The 24,738-nt window shown below is 52.9% G+C and overlaps 1 protein-coding gene across 1 annotated transcript in view; it reads left to right on the top strand.

The window, feature by feature from the left end:
* stra6 (signaling receptor and transporter of retinol STRA6) overlaps positions 1-24,738 on the top strand; it is an 83,140-nt gene that overhangs the window by 30,423 nt on the left and 27,979 nt on the right. Inside the window, exons 6-8 of the mRNA XM_072492809.1 lie at positions 6,280-6,446; positions 21,773-21,898; positions 24,488-24,521. Coding sequence (XP_072348910.1) covers positions 6,280-6,446; positions 21,773-21,898; positions 24,488-24,521 — 327 coding nt within the window. The remainder of the gene's footprint in view (positions 1-6,279; positions 6,447-21,772; positions 21,899-24,487; positions 24,522-24,738) is intronic.

Below are 24,738 nucleotides of genomic sequence, written 5' to 3'. Positions count from 1 at the left end.
TGTGGTCTCACTGACCTGACCAACATATCTTGCCCGTCCCTAATTGCCCTTGACAAGATGGCTGCGTGTGTTTTTAAAAGGATTTTCAATGACCGATATGTATTACTTGGCCACAAGAGATTGTTAAGTCCAGCTCATAAGATCAATGGAGAAAGGGGGCCTGCGCTCCCATTTTAAAAAATGTTGTGTTCTATGATAATTTTAGACAGATAATAATAATCTTTATTATTTGTCATAATATACACCAGTATATCATGGAGACACACGCTGATGGACACACAGTGGGACCAATCAACACACACAACACCGCAGCCAATCACCAGTGAGAGCACACGCACTATAAAGACGGGGGGCATCAGAGTTCCCGCTTATTCGAGTAGCAGCTAGCTAGGAGGACAGAGCTCACAGCCTGCAACACCGACATTCACCATGTGCTGAGTGCATCGACTGGTTAGGACAAGGCAAAGGTCTTTAGTTAAAGCTAATATCGTATTAACCCACAGTCTGAGTATGTTTAAACAGTTAATGATTCAATAAAATAATGTTGCACTATTTCAAGTGTTGGTGACCTGTATGTGATCCAGAACACCCAACATATTATGGTACCAGGAGTGCGGTGGGATATTAGCACTTCTTAGACCTACCTGCAAGTGGTCTGCCTTCCGCCAGCATTCCGTCATCCTGCAGCATGGACAACATCAGCCCGCCGCCGCCGCTCCGCATTGCCGGCAACCTTGGGGCCAACTGGAAGATTTTCAAACAGCGCTTCCAGTTCTTCCTCGAAGCCACGGACAGGGGGGGCGCCTCGGACACCAGAAAGATTGCCCTTCTCCTCTCCACGGCCGGGGACCATGCCATCCACATTTTCAACTCTCTCACCTTCGCAGATGACGAAGATAAGACGAAGTTCAAGACGGTTCTCCTCAAGTTTGACACTCACTGCAGCGTAGAGGGGAATGAAAGTTTTGAATGCTACGTGTTCCAGCAGCGTTTGCAGGGTAAGGATGAACCTTTCCAATCCTTTCTCACGCACCTCCGCATCCTTGCGCAATCTTGCAGCTACGGGCCCACCTCCGACTCCATGATACGCGACCAGATCGTTTTCGGTGTTCAGTCGGACCCCCTACGCCAGCAGCTCCTCAAAGTAAAGCAACGCACCTTAGCGACCGCCATCGAGACCTGTGTCCCACATGAAAATGCCACCAGTCGGTATTCCCATATACAAGCGGCTGAAATGGCGCGGCAAGGTCCCCACGAGGCGGAATGGGTCCAAGTGATTGAGAACCTCCAGGGCCTCAGCCTGGATGAGGGCGGCCATTTTGCGTGCTTTTCGCAGGCTCCCGCGCTTGTACGGACCAAACGAGGGGACGGCGACGTTGAGGAACGTAATGCGCAGGCGCGCACCACGCATGCACGGTGGCGCAACAAATGTGCTGACGTCACGACGTGCGGCAACTGTGGCTCCGCCCACTTAAAGCGGCAATGGCCCGCAAAATCTCGACAATGCCTATGATGTGGAAGACTTGGCCACTATGCTGCCTTCTGTCGAGCAGCTCAGCCTTCCAACTCATACCGCTTCAGCCAGCCTCGCAGGAATGTTCGGGCAATTCAACCCATGGTCACCGAGTCCGATGCGGACCTCCCACACAGCAGTGACACCGAGGACCCGAAGGCACCTTTTCGAGTCGGTGTCGTAACGAAAAACAGGCTGTCCCCGAAGCAAAGACACCAGCCGCTGTCGGTATACAGCATCGATCCAGACGATGAGTGGTGTGCCACCCTGACGGTCAACCGGTCCCAAATACCATTCCGCCTGGACACTGGTGCCTCCGCCAATCTCATGTCGTGGTCTGCTTTCCAAAGCCTTCGTGTCAAACCAGCCATCCTGCCATCGGCCTGCCAGCCATTGGACGACAATGGCAACATCATTCCTGCTACCGGCTCGTGCCAACTCGAAGTGACGCACAAGTCACGGAAAGCCACCCTTCCTTTCGAGATCGTGGGCTCCTCGAAGGACTCCCTGCTTGGCGCACAGGCATGCAAGCTGCTGAACCTCGTTCAAAGAGTTCACTCTCCCTCTCCCGATGAGACGTCTGCCTTCCAGGACGCTGACTTCAGGGCGCAACTCAACGCCATCATCGGCCAGCACCGCGACATCTTCGAAGGCATGGGCACGCTCCCATATACTTACAAGATCCTACTCAAACAGAACGCCACACCTGTGGTGCACGCACCTCGCAGAGTCCCAGCACCCTTCAAGGACTGCCTCAAGCAGCAGCTGCAGGACCTCCAAGACCAAGGAGTGATCTCCAGAGTTACGGAACTAACCGACTGGGTCAGTTCCATGATGTGCGTAAAAAAAGCCTTCCGGCGAGCTGAGAATTTGCATTGATTCCAAGGATCTGAATCACAATATCATGAGGGAGCATTATCCGATTCCCAAGCACGAAAAGATCACATGCGAGATGGCTCACGCCAAGCTCTTCACCAAACTTGACGCCTCGAAAGGTTTCTGGCAAATCCAGCTCGACAAATCCAGCAGGAAACTGTGTACCTTTAACACCCCCTTTGGCAGATATTGTTACAACAGGATGCCGTTTGGGATCATATCTGCTTCAGAAGTGTTCCACAGGATCATGGAACAAATGATGGAAGGCATTGAAGGTCGATGACATAATCATTTGGTCCACCACCCCGCAGGAGCATGTCAGTCGCCCCCAGTGCGTGTCCAAACACATACGGGAGCAGGGCCTACACCTCAACAGAGCCAAATGCTCCTTTGGTCAGACGGAACTCAAGTTCCCAGGGGACCACATCTCCCAGTTGGGTGTGCGGCCGGATGCGGACAAGGTGGCTGCTATCTCAGCCATGAAAACGCCAGAGGACAAGAAGGTGGTCCTCCGATTTCTGGGCATGGTCAACTTCCTAGGAAAGTTCATCCCTAACCTCACCTCTCATACCACGGCTCTCAGGAACCTGGTCAGGAAGACAACAGACTTCCAATGGCTTCCTGCCCACGAGCGCGAATGGAGAGAACTCAAAACCAAACTCATCACGGCCTCGGTCTTAGCTTTTTTTGATCCAGCGAAAGAGACAAAAAATTCGACCGATGCCAGCCAGTCTGGCATTGGGGCAGTGCTCCTGCAACGCGATGAGGCCTCATCATGGACCCCCATTGCATATGCGTCATGCGCCATGACCCCCACGGAACAGCGCTATGCGCAGATAGAAAAGGAGTGCCTGGGCCTGTTGACCGGTGTCATCAAGTTTCATGATTATGTGTACGGCCTTCCCCAATTCACCGTCGAGACCGACCATCGCCCGCTGGTCAATATAATACAGAAAGACTTGAACGACATGACGCCTCGCCTCCAGCGTGTTTTGCTCAAGCTCCGGCGATACGACTTCCAGCTGGTATACACCCCGGGCAAATACATAATCATTGCCGACCCTCTCTCCAGGGCAGTCAACACTCCGTGTGACCCAGCGGGATTCGTCTGTCAGGATGACGCCCATGTCTACCGGCCATGGATGAACGTCTCGTCCAAATTCGCCACGAGACGGTGGCTGACCCTTTGCTACAGTGTGTCATGCGCCACCTAACAGACGGGTGGCTCAAGGGCCAATGCCCGCAGTTCTACAACATCAGAGATGATCTGGCGGTAGTCGATGGTGTTCTCCTGAAGCTGGACCGCATTGTCATCCCGCACAGCATGCACCAGCTCGTCTTGCAACAGCTACACAAGGGCCACCTTCACGTGGAGAAGTGCCGCCGACGGGCCCGACAGGCAGTGTACTGGCCCGGCATCAATGCGACATCGCCAACACCGTCCTCAACTGCCCCACCTGTCAGCGTTTCCAGCCGGCCCAACCACGTGAGACCCGACAGCCCCGTGAGTTGGTCACGTCCCCTTGGTCCAAGGTCGGCACGACCTGTTCCGCGCGCTGGGCAGGGACTATGTCTTGATTGTAGACTACTTTTCAAACTACCCGAAAGTGGTACGTTTACACAACATCACATCGTCTGCAGTCATCCGTGCCTGCAAGGACACCTTTGCTTGTCACGGCGTCCCACTCACTGTGATGTCGGACAATGGCCCCTGCTTCGCAAGCCAGGAATGGTCCAACTTTGCCAGGGGGTACAACTTTGTACATGTGACATCCAGTCCCCTGTACCCCCAATCCAACGGCAAAGCGGAGAAAGGCATCCACATAGTCCAACGGCTCCTCTGCAAGGCTGCCATGCGAGATCAGTCTTCTACCTCGCCCTGCTGGCCTATCGCTCGGCCCCACTGTCCACTGGCCTGTCGCCAGCCCAGCTGCTCATGGGTCGCACCCTGAGGACGACGGTACCGTCCATTCATGTCCCAGACCTCGACCACGTTCCGGTCCTTCAACGAATGCAACTGTCTCGTGCACAGCACAAGGCGGCTCATGACTCCTGCGCAGCTGATCTCCCTGCTCTGGCTCCAGATGACAAAGTCCGCATCCATCTTCCGGATGGTGGCTGGTCTGCAACTCCCGTGGTTCTTCGACAGGTGGCTCCCCGCTCGTTCCTGGCTCGTCTACCGGATGGCTCCATTCTGCGCCGTAATCGACGTGCCCTTTGTCTCGTTCCGCGCTCGCTACGTGATCTTCCACCATTGCCACGCCCTCCTGTTGACCCTGACCTGGACCAGGCAGAGATCCCGGTCTCTCTGCATCCTCCTCACTCTGACGCAGTCCAGCCGCTCCTCAGCCAGCGGCTCCCGACCCACCCTTGAGGCGGTCAACCAGAATTCGTCGCCCACCTCAGAGACTTAATTTGTGAACATTGTGGACTTATGGACTTTCTGATTTGTTCTGTTCTTCCGTTTAATCGTTCAAGTGGTTTGTATATAGTGTTCATCTCGTTATTCTTGTGACACACTGTTTTTCTGCACCAGGCACCTTCCCATGTAAATAGCTTAGTTTTTATGTACATAGTCCTGTAATATTTTGCACACACGTAGTCAGAAACATTCACCACACACTATTTATTGTCACACAGATACATTTTTTATAAAAGAGGGGATGTCATAATATACACCAGTATATCATGGTGCAGACACACACTGATGGACACACAGTGGGACCAATCAACACACACAACACCGCAGCCAATCACCAGTGACAGTAAACGCACTATAAAGACAGGGGGCATCAGAGTTCCCGCTCATTCGAGTAGCAGCTAGCTAGGAGGACAGAGCTCACAGCCTGCAACACAGACATTCACCATGTGCTGAGTGCATCGACTGGTTAGGACAAGGCAAAGTTCTTTAGTTAAAGCGAGTATCGTAACAACCCACAGTCTGAGTATGTTTAAACAGTTAATGATTCAATAAAATAGTGTTGCACTATTTCAAGTGTTGGTGACCTGTGTGTGATCCAGAACACCCAACACATCATTATTGTCACAAGTAGTCTTACATAAATGCTGCAGTGTAATTACTGTCAAAACCCTCTAGTCGCCACACTCTGGCACCTGTTCGGGTACACTGAGGGAGAATTCAGAATGTCTAATTCACCTAACGAGCACGTCTTTCGGGACTTGTGGGAGGAAACCGGAGCACCCGACGGAAACCCACGCAGACGGGGAGAACGTGCAGACTCCGTACAGACAGTGACCCAAGCCGGGAATCGAACCCGGGACCCTGGCGCTGTGAAGCAACAGTGCTAACCACTATGTTACCGTGCCGATTCATTCCGTATCAAGCAAGTTTACATTTTGGTTGTGCGCACAAATCTGGTTCAATGCAAGGGGTATAATCTAAACATCAATCAACGCATTGCACAATTTGTAAAGGGTATACTTGGGGTTTGTTTGAGGAACATTGAATACTGGATGTTTTTGTTGGACACAGATTTTTAAAATAAATTTAGTGTACCCAATTATTTTTTTTCCAATTAGGGGCAATTTAGCGTTGCCAGTCCATCTAACCCGCACATCTTTGGGTTGTGGGGGTGAGACCCACACAGGCATGGGGAGAATGTGCAAACTCCACACGGACAGTGACCCGGGGCCGGGATTTGAACCCGGGTCCTCCGAGACGCAGTCCCAGTGCTAACCACTGCGCCACATGCCACCCTTGGACCCCGGTTTTATGACAGTAAATAGTGTCAATGTTAAAAGGATCAGAAGTTGTAGCTTCGATAAACAGTGAATACTATCAGCAATATGTAGAGGAGCAATTTGTGAATTTAGATCCATTGGATATTTTGCTCTAACCAAACTTGCTCTCCTTTCCTTTTTCCCCAAAGAGTACTGGAAGATCACTGCCTTGCTTTACTACCCAGCCCTATACTATCCCCTTCTTGCATGTGCGACAGTCAAGAATAAATTGGGTTACCTGCTTGGCAGTCTGCTATCCTGGCTACACTTTAGCATTTCCATTTGCCAGAATGTTGAATGTCCCTTACCATACAAGGTACTTATTTATTCCTTCTGTTTCCGCTTATGCAATTGTCTCAAGTTTTAATCGGAGATTTGCTCTAACTCCATCTACTGCGCGGACTGTATCGCTATTGTTGCAACTTGAAATGATTTGTGGAAACACAGTACAATGATCCCATTCTTTCGTTATCTGGGCAGAAAGCAGCTCCCTCCGCTCCTGAATGCTGGGAACTGACGGGAAATCACTCCCAATCTGCGTTGGCTCCGATTGCAAAACAAAGTTTTGAACAGTTGCTCAAATATTAGCTCTCCGAGGGTAATAGGAATCCGTCCATCTTGGCATTGGTCCTGAAATTCTTTTACTCTCAAGGAGCCCCTTTGTTGTTCAGGGTGTCAACACATGTTGACTGTAATTCAAGAGGTTTCATCGCGTGACCTACTACTGTCCCACCCCCCACACTCCTACCATCGGTTACCTCGCATGTCCCTCCTGGTGGCACATTGCCTTCCCAAGTCATTGGTTCTCAATTTCGAATTGGATGTTAATTGTCTCCAATAATTTAATACTGTCAAAGAAAACCAGATTTTTTGTTTCGAAACCCTCACTTTCCTCCTGGGATTTTGCTTACGACTGTATCCTGTGAACTAGACAATCCAACTTGCAACTCCCACTCAGTGGATTAGTCACTGTCCAGCTGCAAGGTGATCAGTGCAGTTATTTAATCAGTTAAAAGTTCCAAGTCAAGCACTCAATCAGCAGGAATCTTGAAATGAAAATCGCTTATTGTCACGAGTAGGCTTCAATGAAGTTACTGTGAAAAGCCCCTAGTCGCCACATTCCGGCGCCTGTTCGGGGAGGCTGGGACGGGAATTGAACCGTGCTGCTGGCCTGCCTCGGTCTGCTTTAAAAGCCAGCGATTTAGCCCAGTGAGCTAAACCAGCCTCTATCCCCAATCCTCGATCCCCAATCTTCCAATCCCCAAAGTCAACAAAGCTTTTTCCGTCTCCCATGTGACGTTGCTGGAGGGGGTGGGGTGGGGGGGATGGAAAGTCCTGCCTAGTGCATGGAATCATAACATATAATCATATAATTTACAGTGCAGAAGGAGGCCATTCAGCCCATCGGGTCTGCACCGGCCCTTGGAAAGAGCACCCCACTCAAGCCCACACCTTCACCCTATCCCCATAACCCAGTAACCCCACCTAACCTTTTGGACACTTAAGGGGCAATTTATCATGGCCAATCCATCTAACTTGCACATCTTTGGACTGTGGGAGGAAATCGGAGCACCCGGAGAAAACCCACAAAGACACAGGGAGAACGTCATAGATAGTGACCCAAGCCGGGAATCGAACCTGGGACCCTGGAGCTGTGAAGCAACTGTGCTAACCACTGTGCTGCCATGCCAAGCTTGTCGCAAAGCTATCCCTCAAGATGCTCCTCCTTGATACCTGACACTCTGACCTATCAATGTGATGCCAAGCCACGGGAAAATCCCGGCGTCTGTTCTCTTTCCACAGATTCCCTCAGAACCGCAGTGCATTTTCCACTTGTATCTTGGATTGCTGGCATCTGCAGTATTTTGCCCTTGAGTTCTCCCAGTTGTTCGGTTCAATATTTATCCCGCATACAACAACTGGTTGTTTATTCCGTTGTCAGTTTTGTGCGAGCTCGCTGTGTGTTAAGATCCCCTTACAGACCCAATCATTTCTTTAAAGATATTCGAATTTCCAGTGGCAAACTGGAAAGGCCACACAGCAAGAATTCATGTTTTGGGAATCTTCTATCCAGTAACAAACTGTCTAACATTGTCTGAACACTATTCAATGGGCAACCTCTGCTCTGAACCACAGAAACGATCCCCCATTTAACATTTGCACCAACTGAAAATCCCCTCCATGGTTACACTTTAATGTGTCGCCGAAGTTGGCACTTTTTATTCTCCAGGAACTACTCCAAAGTTACTCTTAACTCCCATGGGTTTGCATCCTTTCTTTCCCTTCCCAACCTGGGCAACTCCTCATCCCAGATCTGACTTACACGATGGCGAGGGATGAATTGGGGATTCTCCTCTCTCGCCAAGCTGGGCGAATCTTCCAGTCTCATTTAAATCCTCACAAACTGAGTCTCGTCAATCTGAGTACGAGTGACCACCTACATTTTGAATGGGGACTGACAGGGCTATCATTTTCTCTGCCTCCTATCTCCCCCTCTCTCTCAGACTTTTTGTGTCTCGGGAGAAATCTGCAACCCGATCCTACAATGGCTTCCCTAGACTTCTCTCTTCTCAACCCCATCTCCATGACAAAGTGAATTGCATAGGCCTTGTATCCAGGTCGACCTCCAACTCCATTTTATCTTGATACTAAATAGACAGTTACAGTATAAACATTTACAAAACCTGACATTGCCAGCACCTCCCCGTGAGGTTTAGAGACTAACAATCTATTCACTGTCAGCATGTTCATAGACGCTCCATTAACTTTTTAAAAAAACTGTTTTAAAATAAATTTAGAGTACCCAATTATTTTCTTTTCCAATTAAGGGGCAATTTAGCGTGGCCAATCCACCTACCCTGCACATCTTTGGGTTGTGGGGGCGAGACCCACGCAGACACGGGGAGAATGTGCAAACTCCACACGGACAGTGACCCGGGGCCGGGATCGAACCGGATCCTCGGTGCCGCGACTCAGCAGTGCTACCATTTTTTATAAAAAATAATTTTTATTAAACGTTTTCATAAAATATCAATAACAAAATGAGAAAGAAAAAAGAACCCAACAGGGGTAAGTACAAAACACAATCTAAAAAAGCAACCCCCCAAACCCCCCCGACCCCCCCCCCCCCCCCACCGCCTAAAGAACCCTTGTACCGACCCTCTCAAGGCGAATTTCACCCTCTCCAATTTAATGAACCCCGCCATATCGCTGATCCAGGATTCCACGCTTGGGGGCCTCGTACCTTTCCACTGAAGGAGAATCCTTCGCCGGGCTACCAGGGACGCAAAGGCCAGAATTCCGGCCTCTTTCGCCTCCTGCATTCCCGGCTCCTCTGACACCCCAAATATTGCGAGGTACCAGCCCGTTCTGACCCTGGATCCTACCACCCTCGACACTGTCCTCGCTACACCCTTCCAAAATTTCTCCAGCGCTGGGCATGCCCAGAACATATGGGTGTGATTTGCTGGGCTCCCTGAGCACCTAACACACCTGTCCTCACCCCCAAAGAACCGGCTCATCCTTGTCCTGGTCATGTGTGCCCTGTGCAGCACCTTAAACTGTATGAGGCTGAGCCTCGCGCACGATGAGGAAGAATTCACCCTCCCTAGGGCATCTGTCCACGGCCCTTCCTCAATTTCCTCTCCCAACTCGTCCTCCCACTTACCTTTCAAATCCACCACCGAGGCCTCCTCCACCTCCTGCATCACCTGGTAAGTTTCCGAGATCTTCCGCACTCCCACCCACCCCCCCGAGCGCACCCTGTCCTGTACTGCGTGTGGCAGTAGTCGCGGGAATTCCACCACCTGCCGTCTGGCAAACGCTCTTACCTGTAAGTACCTGAAGGTGTTCCCCGGGGGAACCCGTACTTTTCCAGCTCACACAAGCTCGCGAACTTCCCGTCCACAAACAGGTCCCCCAACTTTCGTATCCCTGCCCTGTGCCACCACGAAAACCCTCCACCTGTTCTTCCTGGGGCGAACCGGTAGTTATCCCGTAATGGGGTCCACGCCGAGGCCCCAACTTCCCCCCTATGCCGCCTCCACTGCCCCCAAATTTTGAGGGCAGCCACCACCACCGGGCTCGTGGTATACCTCCTTGGAGGGAGCGGCAGCGGCGCCGTTGCCAGCGCCCCAGATTCGTACCCACAGAGGACGCTGTCTCCAGCCTCTTCCATGCAGCCCCCTCCCCCTCCATCACCCACTTGCGCACCATTGTCGCATTGGCGGCCCAGTAGTACCCACAGAGGTTGGGCAGCGCCAGCCCCCCCCTATCTCTACTCCGCTCCAGGAACACCCTTCTCACCCTCGGAGTCCCTCGCGCCCACACAAACCCCATTATACTCCTGTTAACCCGCCTGAAAAAAGCCTTCGGGATAAACACGGGGAGGCACTGGAACAGGAACAAAAACCTTGGGAGCACCGTCATTTTGATTGACTGCACCCTACCCGCCAAGGACAGCGGCAACGCGTCCCACCTCTTGAACTCCTCCTCCATTTGCTCCACCAGCCTTGTAAAGTTCAGCCTATGCAGGGCCCCCCAGCTCCTGGACCCCCAAATATCTGAAGCTCCTCTCCGCCCTTTTTAGTGGGAGCACCAATCCCCCTCTCCTGGTCCCCTAGCTGAACTACGAACAGCTCGCTCTTCCCCATGTTGAGCTTGTACCCCGAAAAGTCCCCGAATTCCCTAAGAATCCTCATTACCTCTGGCATTCCTCCCACCGGGTCCGCCACATACAGCAGCAGGTCGTCCGCATAAAGCGACACCCTATGCTCCTCCCCACCCCGCACCAACCCCCTCCAGTTCCTCGACTCTCTCAGTGCCATAGCCAGGGGTTCAATCGCCAGTGCGAAGAGCAGGGGGGACAGGGGACAGCCCTGTCTCGTCCCTTGGTGCAACCGAAAGTACTTGGGCCTCCTCTGATTTGTGGCCACACTCGCCATCGGGACCTCATACAACAGCCTAACCCATCTGACAAACCCCTCCCCAAACCCAAACCTCTTCAGCACCTCCCACAGGTACCCCCACTCTTTTTAAAAAAAAAATATTTTATTGAAAATTTTTGGTCAACCATCACAGTGCATTGTGTATCCTTTACATAATAATATAACTGTATAAATAACAATGACCTGTTTTATAAACAAAGAATAAATAATATATAACTAAAACTAAAACTAAATGGCAACTGCCTTGTCTCAGATAAACACTCTCCAAAAATATGATTTAACAGTCCAATATACAATTATTTATAGCAACGACCTATACATATTATACATATATATTAACAACCCTGAGAGTCCTTCTGGTTCCTCCTCTCTCCCCCCCCCCCCGGGCTGCTGCTGCTGCCTTCTTCTTTTCCATTCCCTCTATCTTTCTGTGAGGTATTCGACGAACGGTTGCCACCGCCTGGTGAACCCTTGAGCCGATCCCCTTAGGACGAACTTAATCCGTTCCAGCTTTATAAACCCTGCCATGTCATTTATCCAGGTCTCCACCCCCGGGGGCTTGGCTTCCTTCCACATCAACAGTATCCTGCGCCGGGCTACTAGGGACGCAAAGGCCAAAACATCGGCCTCTCTCGCCTCCTGCACTCCCGGCTCTTGTGCAACCCCAAATATAGCCAACTCCCAGCTTGGTTCGACCTGGACCCCCACTACTTTCAAAAGCACCTTTGTCACCCCCACCCAGAACCCCTGTAGTGCCGGACATGACCAGAACATGTGGGTGTGATTCGCTGGGCTTCTCGAGCATCTCGCACACCTATCCTCTACCCCAAAAAATTTACTGAGCCGTGCTCCAGTCATATACGCCCTGTGTAACACCTTAAATTGAATCAGGCTTAACCTGGCACACGAGGACGATGAGTTTACCCTACTTAAGGCACCCTCCTCAATCTCCTCCCCCAGCTCTTCTTCCCATTTCCCTTTCATCTCATCTACCATAATCTCCCCCTCGTCCCTCATTTCCCTATATATATCTGACACCTTACCGTCCCCCATCCATGTCTTTGAGATCACTCTGTCCTGCACCTCATGCGTCGGGAGCTGCGGGAATTCCCTCACCTGTTGCCTCGCAAAAGCCCTCAGTTGCATATACCGGAATGCATTCCCTTGGGGCAACCCATATTTCTCGGTCAGCGCTCCCAGACTTGCGAACTTCCCATCCACAAACAGATCTTTCAGTTGCGTTACTCCTGCTCTTTGCCATATTCCAAATCCCCCGTCCATTCTCCCCGGGGCAAACCTATGGTTATTTCTTATCGGGGACCCCACCAAGGCTCCCGTCTTTCCCCTATGCCGTCTCCACTGTCCCCAAATTTTCAAAGTCGCCACCACCACCGGGCTTGTGGTGTATTTCTTCGGTGAGAACGGCAATGGGGCCGTCACCATAGCTTGTAGGCTAGTCCCCCTACAGGACGCCCTCTCCAATCTCTTCCACGCCACTCCCTCCTCTTCTCCCATCCACTTACTCACCATTGAGATATTGGCGGCCCAGTAGTACTCACTTAGGCTCGGTAGTGCCAGCCCCCCCCTATCCCTACTACGCTGTAAAAACCCCTTCCTCACTCTCGGGGTCTTCCCGGCCCACACAAAACTCATGATACTCTTTTCGATCCTTTTGAAAAAAGCCTTCGTGATCACCACCGGGAGGCACTGAAACACAAAGAGGAATCTCGGGAGGACTACCATTTTAACCGCCTGCACCCTCCCTGCCAGTGACAGGGATACCATGTCCCATCTCTTGAAGTCCTCCTCCATTTGTTCCACCAATCGCGTTAAATTTAACATATGCAAAGTACCCCAATTCTTGGCTATCTGGATCCCCAAGTAACGAAAGTCCCTTGTTACCTTCCTCAGCGGAAAGTCCTCTATTTCTCTGCTCTGCTCCCCTGGATGCACCACAAACAACTCACTTTTCCCCATGTTCAGTTTATATCCTGAGAATTCTCCAAACTCCCGAAGTGTCCGCATTATCTCTGGCATCCCCTCCGCCAGGTCCGCTACATATAACAACAAATCATCCGCATACAGAGATACCCGGTGTTCTTCTCCTCCTCTAAGTACTCCCCTCCACTTCTTGGAACCCCTCAATGCTATTGCCAGGGGCTCAATCGCCAGTGCAAACAATAATGGGGACAGAGGGCATCCCTGCCTTGTCCCTCTATGGAGCCGAAAGTATGCAGATCCCCGTCCATTCGTGACCACACTCGCCACTGGGGCCCTATACAAAAGCTGCACCCATCCAACATACTCATCTCCAAAACCAAATCTCCTCAGCACCTCCCACAGATAATCCCACTCCACTCTATCAAATGCTTTCTCGGCATCCATCGCCACCACTATCTCCACTTCCCCCTCTGGTGGGGGCATCATCATTACCCCTAGCAGCCTCCGTATATTCGTATTCAGCTGTCTCCCCTTCACAAACCCAGTTTGGTCTTCATGGACCACCCTCGGGACACAATCCTCTATCCTCATTGCCATTACCTTGGCCAGAATCTTAGCGTCTACATTTAGGAGGGAAATAGGTCTATAGGACCCGCATTGCAGCGGGTCCTTTTCCTTCTTTAGGAGAGGCGACATCGTTGCCTCAGACATAGTCGTGGGCAGCTGTCCCCTTTCCTTTGCCTCATTAAAGGTCCTCATCAGTAGCGGGGCGAGCATGTCCACATATTTCCTGTAAAATTCAACTGGGAATCCATCCGGTCCCGGAGCCTTCCCTGCCTGCATGCTCCTAATTCCTTTCACTACTTCCTCTATTTCAATCTGTGCTCCCAGTCCCACCCTTTCCTGCTCCTCCACCTTGGGAAATTCCAGCCGGTCCAGAAAGCCCATCATTCTCTCCCTCCCATCCGGGGGTTGAGCTTCGTATAATTTTTTATAAAATGCCTTGAACACTCCATTCACTCTCTCCGCTCCCCGCTCCATCTCTCCTTCCTCATCCCTCACTCCCCCTATTTCCCTCGCTGCTCCCCTTTTCCTCAGTTGGTGGGCCAGCAACCTGCTCGCCCATATTCGTACTGTACACCCTGTGCCTTCCTCCACTGTGCCTCTGCAGTACCCATTGTCAGCAAGTCAAATTCTACGTGTAGCCTTTGCCTTTCCCTGTACAGTCCCTCCTCCGGTGCCTCCGCATATTGCCTATCCACCCTCAGAAGTTCTTGCAGCAACCGCTCCCGTTCCCTACTCTCCTACTTTCCTTTATGTGCCCTTATTGATATCAGCTCCCCTCTAACCACTGCCTTCAGCGCCTCCCAGACCACTCCCACCTGGACCTCCCCATTATCATTGAGTTCCAAGTACTTTTCAATGCACCCCCTCACCCTTAGACACACACCCTCATCTGCCATTAGTCCCATGTCCATTCTCCAGGGTGGGCGCCCTTCTGTTTCCTCCCCTATCTCCAAGTCCACCCAATGTGGAGCGTGATCCGAAATGGCTATAGCCGTATACTCCGTTCCCCTCACCTTCGGGATCAACGCCCTTCCCAAAACAAAAAAGTCTATTCGCGAATAGACTTTGTGGACATAGGAGAAAAACAAAAACTCCTTACACCTAGGTCTGCTAAATCTCCACGGGTCTACTCCTCCCATCTGCTCCATAAAATCTTTAAGCACCTTGGCTGCTGCCGGCCTCCTTCCAGTCCTGGACCTCGATCTGTCCAGCCCTGGTTCCAACACCGTATTGAAATCTCCCCCCATTACCGTCCTAGCATACGCCTCATAAAATTGGCATCATCCCAGTTCGGGGCATATACGTTTACCAAAACCACCGTCTCCCCCTGTAGTTTGCCACTCACCATCACGTATCTGCCCCCGCTATCCGCCACTATAGTCTTTGCCTCAAACATTACCCGCTTCCCCATCAATATAGCCACCCCCCTGTTTTTCGCATCTAGCCCCGAATGGAACACCTGCCCCACCCAACCTTTGCGTAGTCTCACCTGGTCTATCAGTTTCAAGTGCGTTTCCTGTAACATAACCACGTCTGCCTTAAGTTTCTTAAGGTGTGCGAGTACCCGTGCCCTCTTTATCGGCCCGTTCAGCCCTCTCACGTTCCACGTTTATGGGCAGCACGGTAGCATAGTGGTTAGCACAATTGCTTCACAGCGCCAGGGTCCCAGGTTCGATTCCGGCTTGGGTCACTGTCTGTGCGGAGTCTGCACATCCTCCCCGTGTGTGCGTGGGTTTCCTCCGGGTGCTCCGGTTTCCTCCCACAGTCCAAAGATGTGCAGGTTAGGTGGATTGGCCATGATAAATTGCCCTTGGTGTCCAAAATTGCCCTTAGTGTTGGGTTGGGTTATGGGGATAGGGTGGAGGTGTTGACCTTGGGTAGGGTGCTCTTTCCAAGAGCCGGTGCAGACTCGATGGGCCGAATGGCCTCCTTCTGCACTGTAAATTCTATGATAATCTATGATCAGCCGGGTTGGGGGGCTTTTTACCCCCCCCCCCTTGTCGATTAGCCATCCCCTTTTTCCATCTCCTCACCCGGTTCCCACGCAGCTGTGTCCCCCCCAGGCGGTGCCCCCCTGCCCATCCCACCCCATGCCAGCTCCCCCCTCTCCCCAGCAGCAGCAGCCCAATAATTCCCCCCCCCCCCCCCGCTAGATCCCCCACTAGCGTAGTTACACCCCCCATGTTGCTCCCAGAAGTCAGCAAACTCTGGCCGACCTCGGCTTCCCCCGTGACCTCGGCTCGCACCGTGCGACGCCCCCTCCTTCCTGCTTCCCGATTCCCGCCATGATTATCATAGCGCGGGAACCGAGCCCGTGCTTCCCCCTTGGCCCCGCCCCCAATGGCCAACGCCCCATCTCCTCCACCTCCTTTCCTCCCCCCACCACCTCCTGTGGAAGAGAGAAAAGTTACCACATCGCAGGATTAATAACATAAAACTCCTCTTTCCCCCCCTTTTTACCCCCTCTTCGCCCCCCATACTCGCCCCACCACTTTGTTTCAAACGTTCTTTTTTTAATAACCCGCTCATTCCAATTTTTCTTCCACGATAAAAGTCCACGCCTCATCCGCCGTCTCAAAGTAGTGGTGCCTCCCTTGATATGTGACCCACAGTCTTGCCGGTTGCAGCATTCCGAATTTTATCTTCTTTTTGTGAAGCACCGCCTTGGCCCGATTAAAGCTCGCCCTCCTTCTCGCCACCTCCGCACTCCAGTCTTGGTATACGCGGATCACTGCGTTCTCCCACTTACTGCTCCGAGTTTTCTTTGCCCATCTAAGGACCATCTCTCTATCCTTAAAACGGAGGAATCTCACCACTATGGCTCTCGGAATTTCCCCTGCTCTCGGTCCTCGCGCCATCACTCGATATGCTCCCTCCACCCCCAGCGGACCCGCCGGGGCCTCCGCTCCCATTAGCGAGTGCAGCATCGTGCTCACATATGCCCCGACGTCCGCTCCCTCCGCACCTTCAGGAAGACCAAGAATCCTTAGGTTGTTCCTCCTCGCGTTGTTCTCCAGCGCCTCCAGCCTTTCCACACATCGTTTATGGTGTGCCTCGTGCATCTCCGTCTTCACCACCAGGCCCTGTATGTCGTCCTCATTCTCGGCAGCCTTTGCCTTTACGACCCGAAGCTCCCGCTCCTGGGTCTTTTGCTCCTCCTTTAGCCCTTCGATCGCCTGTAATATCGGGGCCAACAGCTCCTTCTTCATTTCCTTTTTGAGTTCTTCCACGCAGCGTTTCAAAAACTCGTGTTGTTCAGGGCCCCATATTAAACTGCCACCTTCCGATGCCATCTTGGTTTTTGCTTGCCTTCCTTGCCGCTGCTCTAAAGGATCCACCGCAATCCGGCCACTTTCCTCTCCTTTTTTCATCCGTATCCAGGGGGGATTCCCTTCTGGTTCACCGCACAGGACTTTTAGCCGTTAAAATTGCCTTTGGGGCTCTTATTAAGAGCCCAAATGTCCGTTCCACCGGGAGCTGCCGAAACGTGCGACTCAGCTGGTCATCGCCGCACCCGGAAGTGAGGTACCCCCACTCTACCCTATCGAAGGCTTTCTCAGCGTCCATCGCCACCACTATCTCCGCCTCCCCCTCCCTCGCCGGCATCATGATAACGTTCAAAAGCCTCCGCACATTCGCGTTCAACTGTCTCCCCTTCACAAACCCCGTCTGGTCTTCATGGATGATCTGCGGCACACAATCCTCAATCCTCGTGGCTAACACCTTCGCCAGCACCTTGGCATCTACGTTTAGCAAGGAAATCGGTCTGTAAGACCCACATTGCAGGGGATCCTTGTCCCGCTTCAGGACCAAGAAGATCAGTGCCCGGGACATCGTCGGGGGTAAAGCCCCCCCCCCCCCCCCCCCCCCCCCCCCCCTTGCCTCATTAAAGGTCCTAACTAACAGCGGGCCCAACAGGTCCATATATTTTTTATAGAACTCGACCGGGAAACCGTCCGGCCCCCGTGCGTTCCCCACCTGCATGCTTCCTATCCCTTTGATCAGCTCCTCCAGCCCAATCGGGGCCCCCAGTCCCATCACCAGTCCCTCTTCCACCTTTGGAAACCTCAATTGGTCCAGGAAATGGCCCATCCCTCCCTCCTCCCGTGGGGGCTCGGATCGGTACAATTCCTCGTAGAAGTCCATGAAGATCCCATTGATGCCAACCCCACTCCGCACCACGCTCCCTCCCCTGTCCTTAACTCCCTCGATCTCCCTAGCTGCGTCCCGCTTCCGAAGCTGATGCGCCAGCATCTGGCTTGCCTTTTCCCCATACTCGTAGACCGCCCCCTGGGCCTTCCTCTACTGCACCTCCGCCTTCCTGGTGGTCACCAGGTCGAATTCGGCCTGGAGGCTACGCCTCTTCCTCAACAATCCTTCCTCATGCTCTTCCGCATACCTCCTGTCTACCCTCACCATCTCCCCCACCAGCCTCTCCCTCTCCCCCCGCTCCCTCCGCTCCTTGTGGGCCCTAATGGAGATCAGCTCTCCCCTCACCACCGCCTTCAGTGCCTCCCATACCATCCCCACTCTGACCTCCCCGTTGTCGTTGGTCTCCAAGTACCTCTCTATACTTCCTCGGACCCGCCCCCTCACCTCCTCGTCCGCCAACAGCCCCACTTCCAAGCGCCACAGCGGGCGCTGGTCCCTCTCCTCCCCCATCTCCAAGTCCACCCAATGCGGGGCGTGGTCCGAAATTGCTATTGCCGAATACTCGGTATCCTCTACTCTCGCTATCAGCGCCCTACTCAAAATGAAAAAGTCGATTCGAGAATAAGCCTTATGGACATGTGAGAAGAATGAAAATTCCCTAGCCCCCGGCCTTGCAAATCTCCAAGGGTCCACCCCTCCCATTTGGTCCATAAATCCGCATAACGCTCTAGCCGCCGCCGGCTTCCTACCCGTCCTAGACCTGGAGCGATCCAGTGCCGGATCCAACACCGTGTTAAAGCCTCCCCCCATTATCAGGCCCCCCACTTCCAAGTCTGGGATCCAACCCAACATACGTCGCATAAGACCCGCGTTGTCCCAGTTCGGGGCATACACAATGACCAGTACCACCCTCTCTCCCTGCAGCTTACCACTTACCATTATGTACCTACCGCCATTATCTGCCACAATGCTCGACGCCTCAAATGACACCTTCTTTCCCACCAAGATCGCCACCCCTCGATTTTTGGCACCTCGCCCCGAGTGAAACACCTGACCTACCCACCCTTTCCTCAGTCTTACCTGGTCTGCCACCTTCAGGTGTGTCTCCTGGAGCATAACCACATCCGCCTTGAGCCACTTCAGGTGCGCGAACACGCGGGCCCGCTTAACCGGCCCATTCAGTTCCCTTACATTCCAGGTTATCAGCCTGATCAGGGGGCTACCCGCCCCCCCCCCCCTCCCCCGCTGACTAGCCATTACCCCTCCTCGGCCAGCCACACGCCCGCACCCCACACCCGGCCCGTTCCCCACAGCAGCATACCCCCGTCTCGACACCCCCCCCCCCACTCGCTCCAGCTCCTCCTTGACCTTAGCAGCAGCAACTCGATTCCCCCCCCCCCCCCCCCCCCCCCCCGGGCTAGGACCCATCCTAGCTGGTTTACTCCCCCCATTGCACTTCCGCAAGTCAGCTGACTCCTGCTGACCCCGGCCACTCCCGCCTCCCCTTCGACTCCTCCCATTGTGTGGCACACCCTCCTCTCCCGCTCCTTTATCCACAGGCTCTCCCCCTCCGTTCTAAGCGCGGGAAACAATCCTCGCTTCCCCGCCCCGGCCCCCCCCCCCCCCAAGTCGTCAACGCGGGAAAAAAGCCCGCGCTCTCCACCTACCAGGCCCCGCCACCAACCAAAACAGTGCCACCCTCTCCAACCCGAAAGAGAAAAACACAGAGAAAAAGAAACCCAAACAATGCAAAGGCCCCCCCCCCCCCCACCCCCCCCCGGAACCAAAAATAGGCATAACATATCCACCGCAGTCCCCAATCGCCCATCCCGACCCTCAGTCTGTGTCCAGCTTCTCGGCCTGAACAAAGGCCCACGCCTCCTCCGGAGACTCAAAATAATGGTGCCGGTCCTTGTAGGTAACCCACAGTCGCGCCGGCTGCAACATGCCAGACTTCACCCCCTTCCTGTGCAGCACCGCCTTCGCTCGATTGTACCCGGCCCTCCTCTTCGCCACATTCGCACTCCAGTCCTGGTATATCCGAACCTCCGCGTTCTCCCACCTGCTGCTCCTCTCCTTCTTGGCCCACCTGAGCACACACTCCCGATCGACGAACCGATGGAACCGCACCAGCACCGCCCGCGGAGGCTCGTTAGCCTTGGGCCTCCTCGCCAAGACTCTATGGGCCCCTTCCAGCTCCAGGGGCCCCTGGAAGGACCCCGCTCCCACAGCGAGTTCAACATGGTGACCACAAAAGCCCCCACGTCCGGCCCCTCCAGCCCCTCCGGGAGGCCCAGAATCCGCAGTCCTCCGCCTCGACCGATTCTCCATCTCCTCGAACCGCTCCTGCCATTTCTTGTGGAGCGCCTCATGCGCCTCCACCTTTACCGCCAGGCCTAAGATCTTGTCCTCATTGTCAGAGATCTTTTGTCGAGCCTCTTGGATCGCCACCACCTGGGCCGTCTGTGTCTCCAGCAGCTTATCAATAGAAGCCTTCATCGGCTCTAGCAGGTCCGTTTTAATCTCTCTGAGGCAGTGCTGGATACCCTCCTGCTGCTCCTCTGTCCACTGCCTCCACGCTGCCTGGTCGCCGCCCGCCGCCATTTTGTCCTTCTTCCCTCGCACCTTCTTCAGGTCCACCACCACCTTTTTTGTCACCCCCGCTCCTAGTTAAAGCCATATACTGACGGGGAGCTATTATTAACTCCTTCCCACACCGGGAAATGTCGAAAAAGTGCCCTTGGGGGCCCTGAAAAGAGCCCTAAAGTCCGTTTTTGTGGGAGCCGCCGAATGTGCGACTTAGCTCCGCATAGCCGCAACCGGAAGTCTCGAGAGGGAATCCTTTTGGCAGTGTTCGCTTCACCAATCTGCCCCCAAAAGTCTGTGGAAACTCCTGAAAAAGGTCTGAGAGTCCGTTCCAGACGGGAGCTGCCGAATGCGCGACCTACTCCTCCATGGCCGCCACCGGAAGCCTCGTCCCCGCTTCTTCAATGGCCTTGGTAGATCTTTTCACAGTTGTTCCCTCTGCTGCTAGAATTCACCTTTAATAAAGGCCCTCAAGTCAGCTTGCAGCCTTTAAGCTTGCCCTTCCCCCGCCTGCATGCTGGAAGAGGCCTTGTTTATCCCGCAGTTATAGCCAAATCTTTTACTGTTTCTGCCGGGTCTGGTAACCAAGAGGCATACCATTCCTGGGGGACACTGTCGGGGGAATGTTGCAGTCTTCTTCCCACACTGGGAAATGTCGAACAAATGCCGTGGGGGCCCTGTAAAGAGCCAAAAATCCTGTTCCAAGCGGGAGCTACCGAACATGCGACCGAGCTCTGCATAGCCGCACCCGGAAGTCCTCACCACTATGCTACCATACCACCCCTCCGTTAACCACCAAGCCACCAAACTTGCCGCAGGGAGTATTTACATCAGGTCAGGTTCCTCCATTTTATCCTAAATTGAGGAGACAATTCCAACAATTTTAAGTTTGTAAAATTGTTAACATTGTAGAGACGTTCCAGCATTGGCTACATTTCCAAAAGTCCTCACTGGTTGTGAGATTGTGATTGTGTAAGGCGCCATCTAAATGCAAGTTATTTTATTTGGTTGGGAGGTAAACAAGGATAACAAATGGAAGTTAAATAGTCCGCGGGAGGGAACAAAATCTTATGGGAAGCAGGCGATTGGCGGAATATTACAACAGTTTGATTTGAGGTGTTTGGCAAAAGAACCGAACGAGATGTGAGGAAAAACATTTTTAACCCAGTGAGGGGTTAGGATCTGGAATTCCCAGCCTGAGAGTGTGGCAGGGGGGGCAGATCCAACTGCGGCATTCCAAAGGGAATTGGATCGTTATTTGAGGACAAAAGAATAGCAGGGCTAAAGGGGAAAGGGCAGTGGAGTGGGACCAGGCGAGTTGCTCGGGCAGAGAGACGGCACAGACATGAGGGACCGAATGGCCTCCTTCTGTGCTGTGACCATTCCTGTTGTGTAAGTTTCCGTAATTAACGTGTTTCCTGCTTGTTTTTTAAAACATTTTGCTCTCCAGTGGTACAAATACTACTCGCTGCTGAGGAGTCTGCCCCAGCTTTTGTGTCTGGCATTCCTAAGTCTGATTTATCCTTTGTTGCTGCTGAGGAGTAGTGGGACATCAGGCAACCTGCCCTGGCATCGGGTGAGTGTCAAGCATAACAATGGGGGCGTGTGGTTTGTGGGGGGTGAGGGGGCCGGGCATATACTCCAAACTGAGATGGAGTGTACTTTATGGAGGTAGATATTGGGAGGTTAATGGGGTGGCACAGTGGTTAGCACTGCTGCCTCACAAAGACAGGGGCCCAGCTTCAATTTTGGCCTTGGGTCACTGCCTGTGCGGAGTCTGCACGTTCTCCCCGCGTCTGCGTGCGTTTCCTCCGGGTGCTCCGGTTTCCTCCCACAGTCCAAAGATGCGCCGCTTAAGTGGATTGGCCGCGCTAAATTGCCCCTTTGTGTCAAAAGATGTTCGGGAAAGGTGGGGTTGCGGGGGGGTGGGCCGTGGTGGGGTGCTCTTCCAGCGGGTCGGTGCAGACTCGATGGGCCGAATGGCACTGTAGGCATTCTAAGCTCAAGAACACAAAAAAAAGGAGCAGGAGCAGGCCATTCAGCCCATCAAGCCTGCTCTGCCATTCATCTTGGTCCTCAACTCCATTTTCACGCGCGCTCCCCAAATCCCAGAATTCCTGGTGAGGCCAAAAATCTCTCTCTCCCCAGCCTTTAATGTGTTCAACGATATGGCATCCACTACCCTCTGGGGTGAAGAATTCCAAAGACACTCACTAAAATCGAAATGGAAGTAGGACAAGAAAACATCGATTCAAACTAAGTGGTAGCAGGGTGTGGGGGTGGGGTGGGGGGGGTGGTAATGTTCTTCCTACAATATGTGAGCTTCATACAACGTACCTGGAATGGACTCCTGAGCGCAGGTAAAAAGCCACCTGCGCTCAGGAGCCGGGGTGGCACGTAGTGCAATGGTTAGCACTGGGGCTATAGCACTGGTTTCTCTTGGCAATGCAGTTCAGTGCTGGGTTCCTCGGTCATTGTAGCGCTGTGCTGGGTTCCTCTGGCATTGCAGGGCAGTGGTGGGTTCCCCTGGCATTGCAGCTGGGGAGCATTGCAAAAGGTCATTGACCTTGGCAGGACTGGACGATCCCTCCGCCATCCAATGACGAGCCGCCTCTGCGCCTAAAATTACACGGCTGAGGGGGGGTGGGGGATAATCCCGGCCTATGTTTCTGATTAACACTGGGGCCTGGAATCTTGTGAGCAATTGGGAAAACCCCAGCCCGCTCGCTCTTCCCCTGTCCGAATTTCAAACCAGACCCCTTGTGCGACTGTGCCCGGGATTTTGTCTTTTCCCACGGGGTTGGGATTCGCAGTGTCTGCAAACCAGGATGGCGTGTGGACGTCGAGGCTGGCTGGTTACCTGTTCCTCGAGACAGCAGCCCAGCTCCCAACATCGCTTCAGGGCCCCTTAAACCTCAGCCCTGCCCAGCCACCCTGCCATCCACCCACCCTGTATCCCCCACAGTCACGCACCCAGCATTCACCAGGCCTCAGGAGCCAAGCAAGAGCAATGGGAATTCTCAGTCGGAAAAATAACTAAGCCTGTGACAACGTGATGTGCCTCACACTGCCTCCGATACTTCATAAAAACTCCACAAGGGGGAGGGGGAACGTTACTCCTTTAAGTGGCCATTAAGTTGTGTAAACAAACAGCTTAGCCCCCTGAAACCACAGCAAGGGTCACATATGTTACTGCAACCTCATAAAGCCGTCGCAAAAATATTCAAATGCTCAGCTTCCAGAGGAGAAGTCAAACTGAGGCTCCAAGCAGCTTGGACCAATGTTAAAGATCCCATTGTTCTATGTGAAGAAAAACAGGGGTGTTCCCTGGTCAAGGGTGGGGGGGGTGGGGGGGGGGGGGTCGATATTCCCGTCCTCTTGTTCTTACTTTTTAGCCTCTCGCCTCACTCCAGTGTGAGAAAACAATCAGTAGCTCCACCGTCTGTTCACGTCGCTGTTCAGGGCGCGGGGAAGCAAACAGCCGAACTGGAAATGAGGCAGTGGCGTTAGTGGTATTGTCGCTAGTAATCCAGGGACCCAGGGTAATGGCCTGCGGACTTGGGTTCGAATCTCGCTAGAGCAGGTGATGGAATTGGAATTCAATTCTAAAAAATCTGGAATTGAAAGTCTTAAGAGTATCCAATTCTTATTTTCTTCCAATCATGGGGCAATTTAGCACCTCCCCTGCACATCGTTTTGGGTTGTGGGGGTGAGACCCATGCAGACATGGAGAATGTGCAAACTCCACACGGACAGTGACCCGGGGGGCCAGGATCGAACCCGGGTCCTCGGCCCCGTGAGGCAGCAGTGCTAACCGCTGTGCCGCCGTTCCTGATCTGAAAGTCTAATGCTGACCGTGAAACCATTGTTTTGGGTGATCTTATAGAGGTCTACAAAATAACGAGGGGCATAGATAAGGTAGATAGTCAGCATCTTTTCCCAAAGGGAGAGGAGTCTAAAACAGAGGGCACAGGTTTAAGGTGAGAGGGGAGAGATACAAAAGAGTCCCGAGGGGCAATTTGTCACATACAGAAGGTGGTGAGTGTCTGGAACGGGGCAGTAGTAGAGACGGGTACAATTTTATCTTTTAAAAAGCCATTTAGACAGTTGTGTGGCCCTATTATGTATTTCCTTTTCTTTTCATATACTAAATGACCTGTTTGAGCTGCTCGTCGGAAAATACTTTTCACTGTACCTCGGTACAAGTGCCAATAAACAAATCCAATCCAATCCAATATGGGTACAGAGGGATCTGGGCCAAATGGGGACAATTGGAACGAGCTTAGTGGTAAAAATTGGGCGGCATGGACAGGTTGGGCCGAAGGGCCTGTTTCCATGCTGTAAACCTCTATGACTCTATAGAATTCATCCTCACCCAACATCGAATGCTGATTGATATTATTGCCTGGTTTTGAA

Source organism: Scyliorhinus torazame, chromosome 30, assembly GCF_047496885.1.
Source record: "Scyliorhinus torazame isolate Kashiwa2021f chromosome 30, sScyTor2.1, whole genome shotgun sequence".
Lineage (NCBI taxonomy): Eukaryota > Metazoa > Chordata > Chondrichthyes > Carcharhiniformes > Scyliorhinidae > Scyliorhinus > Scyliorhinus torazame.
Note: the sequence above shows the minus strand (reverse complement) of the source record. Positions and strands in the feature narration are given on the sequence as shown.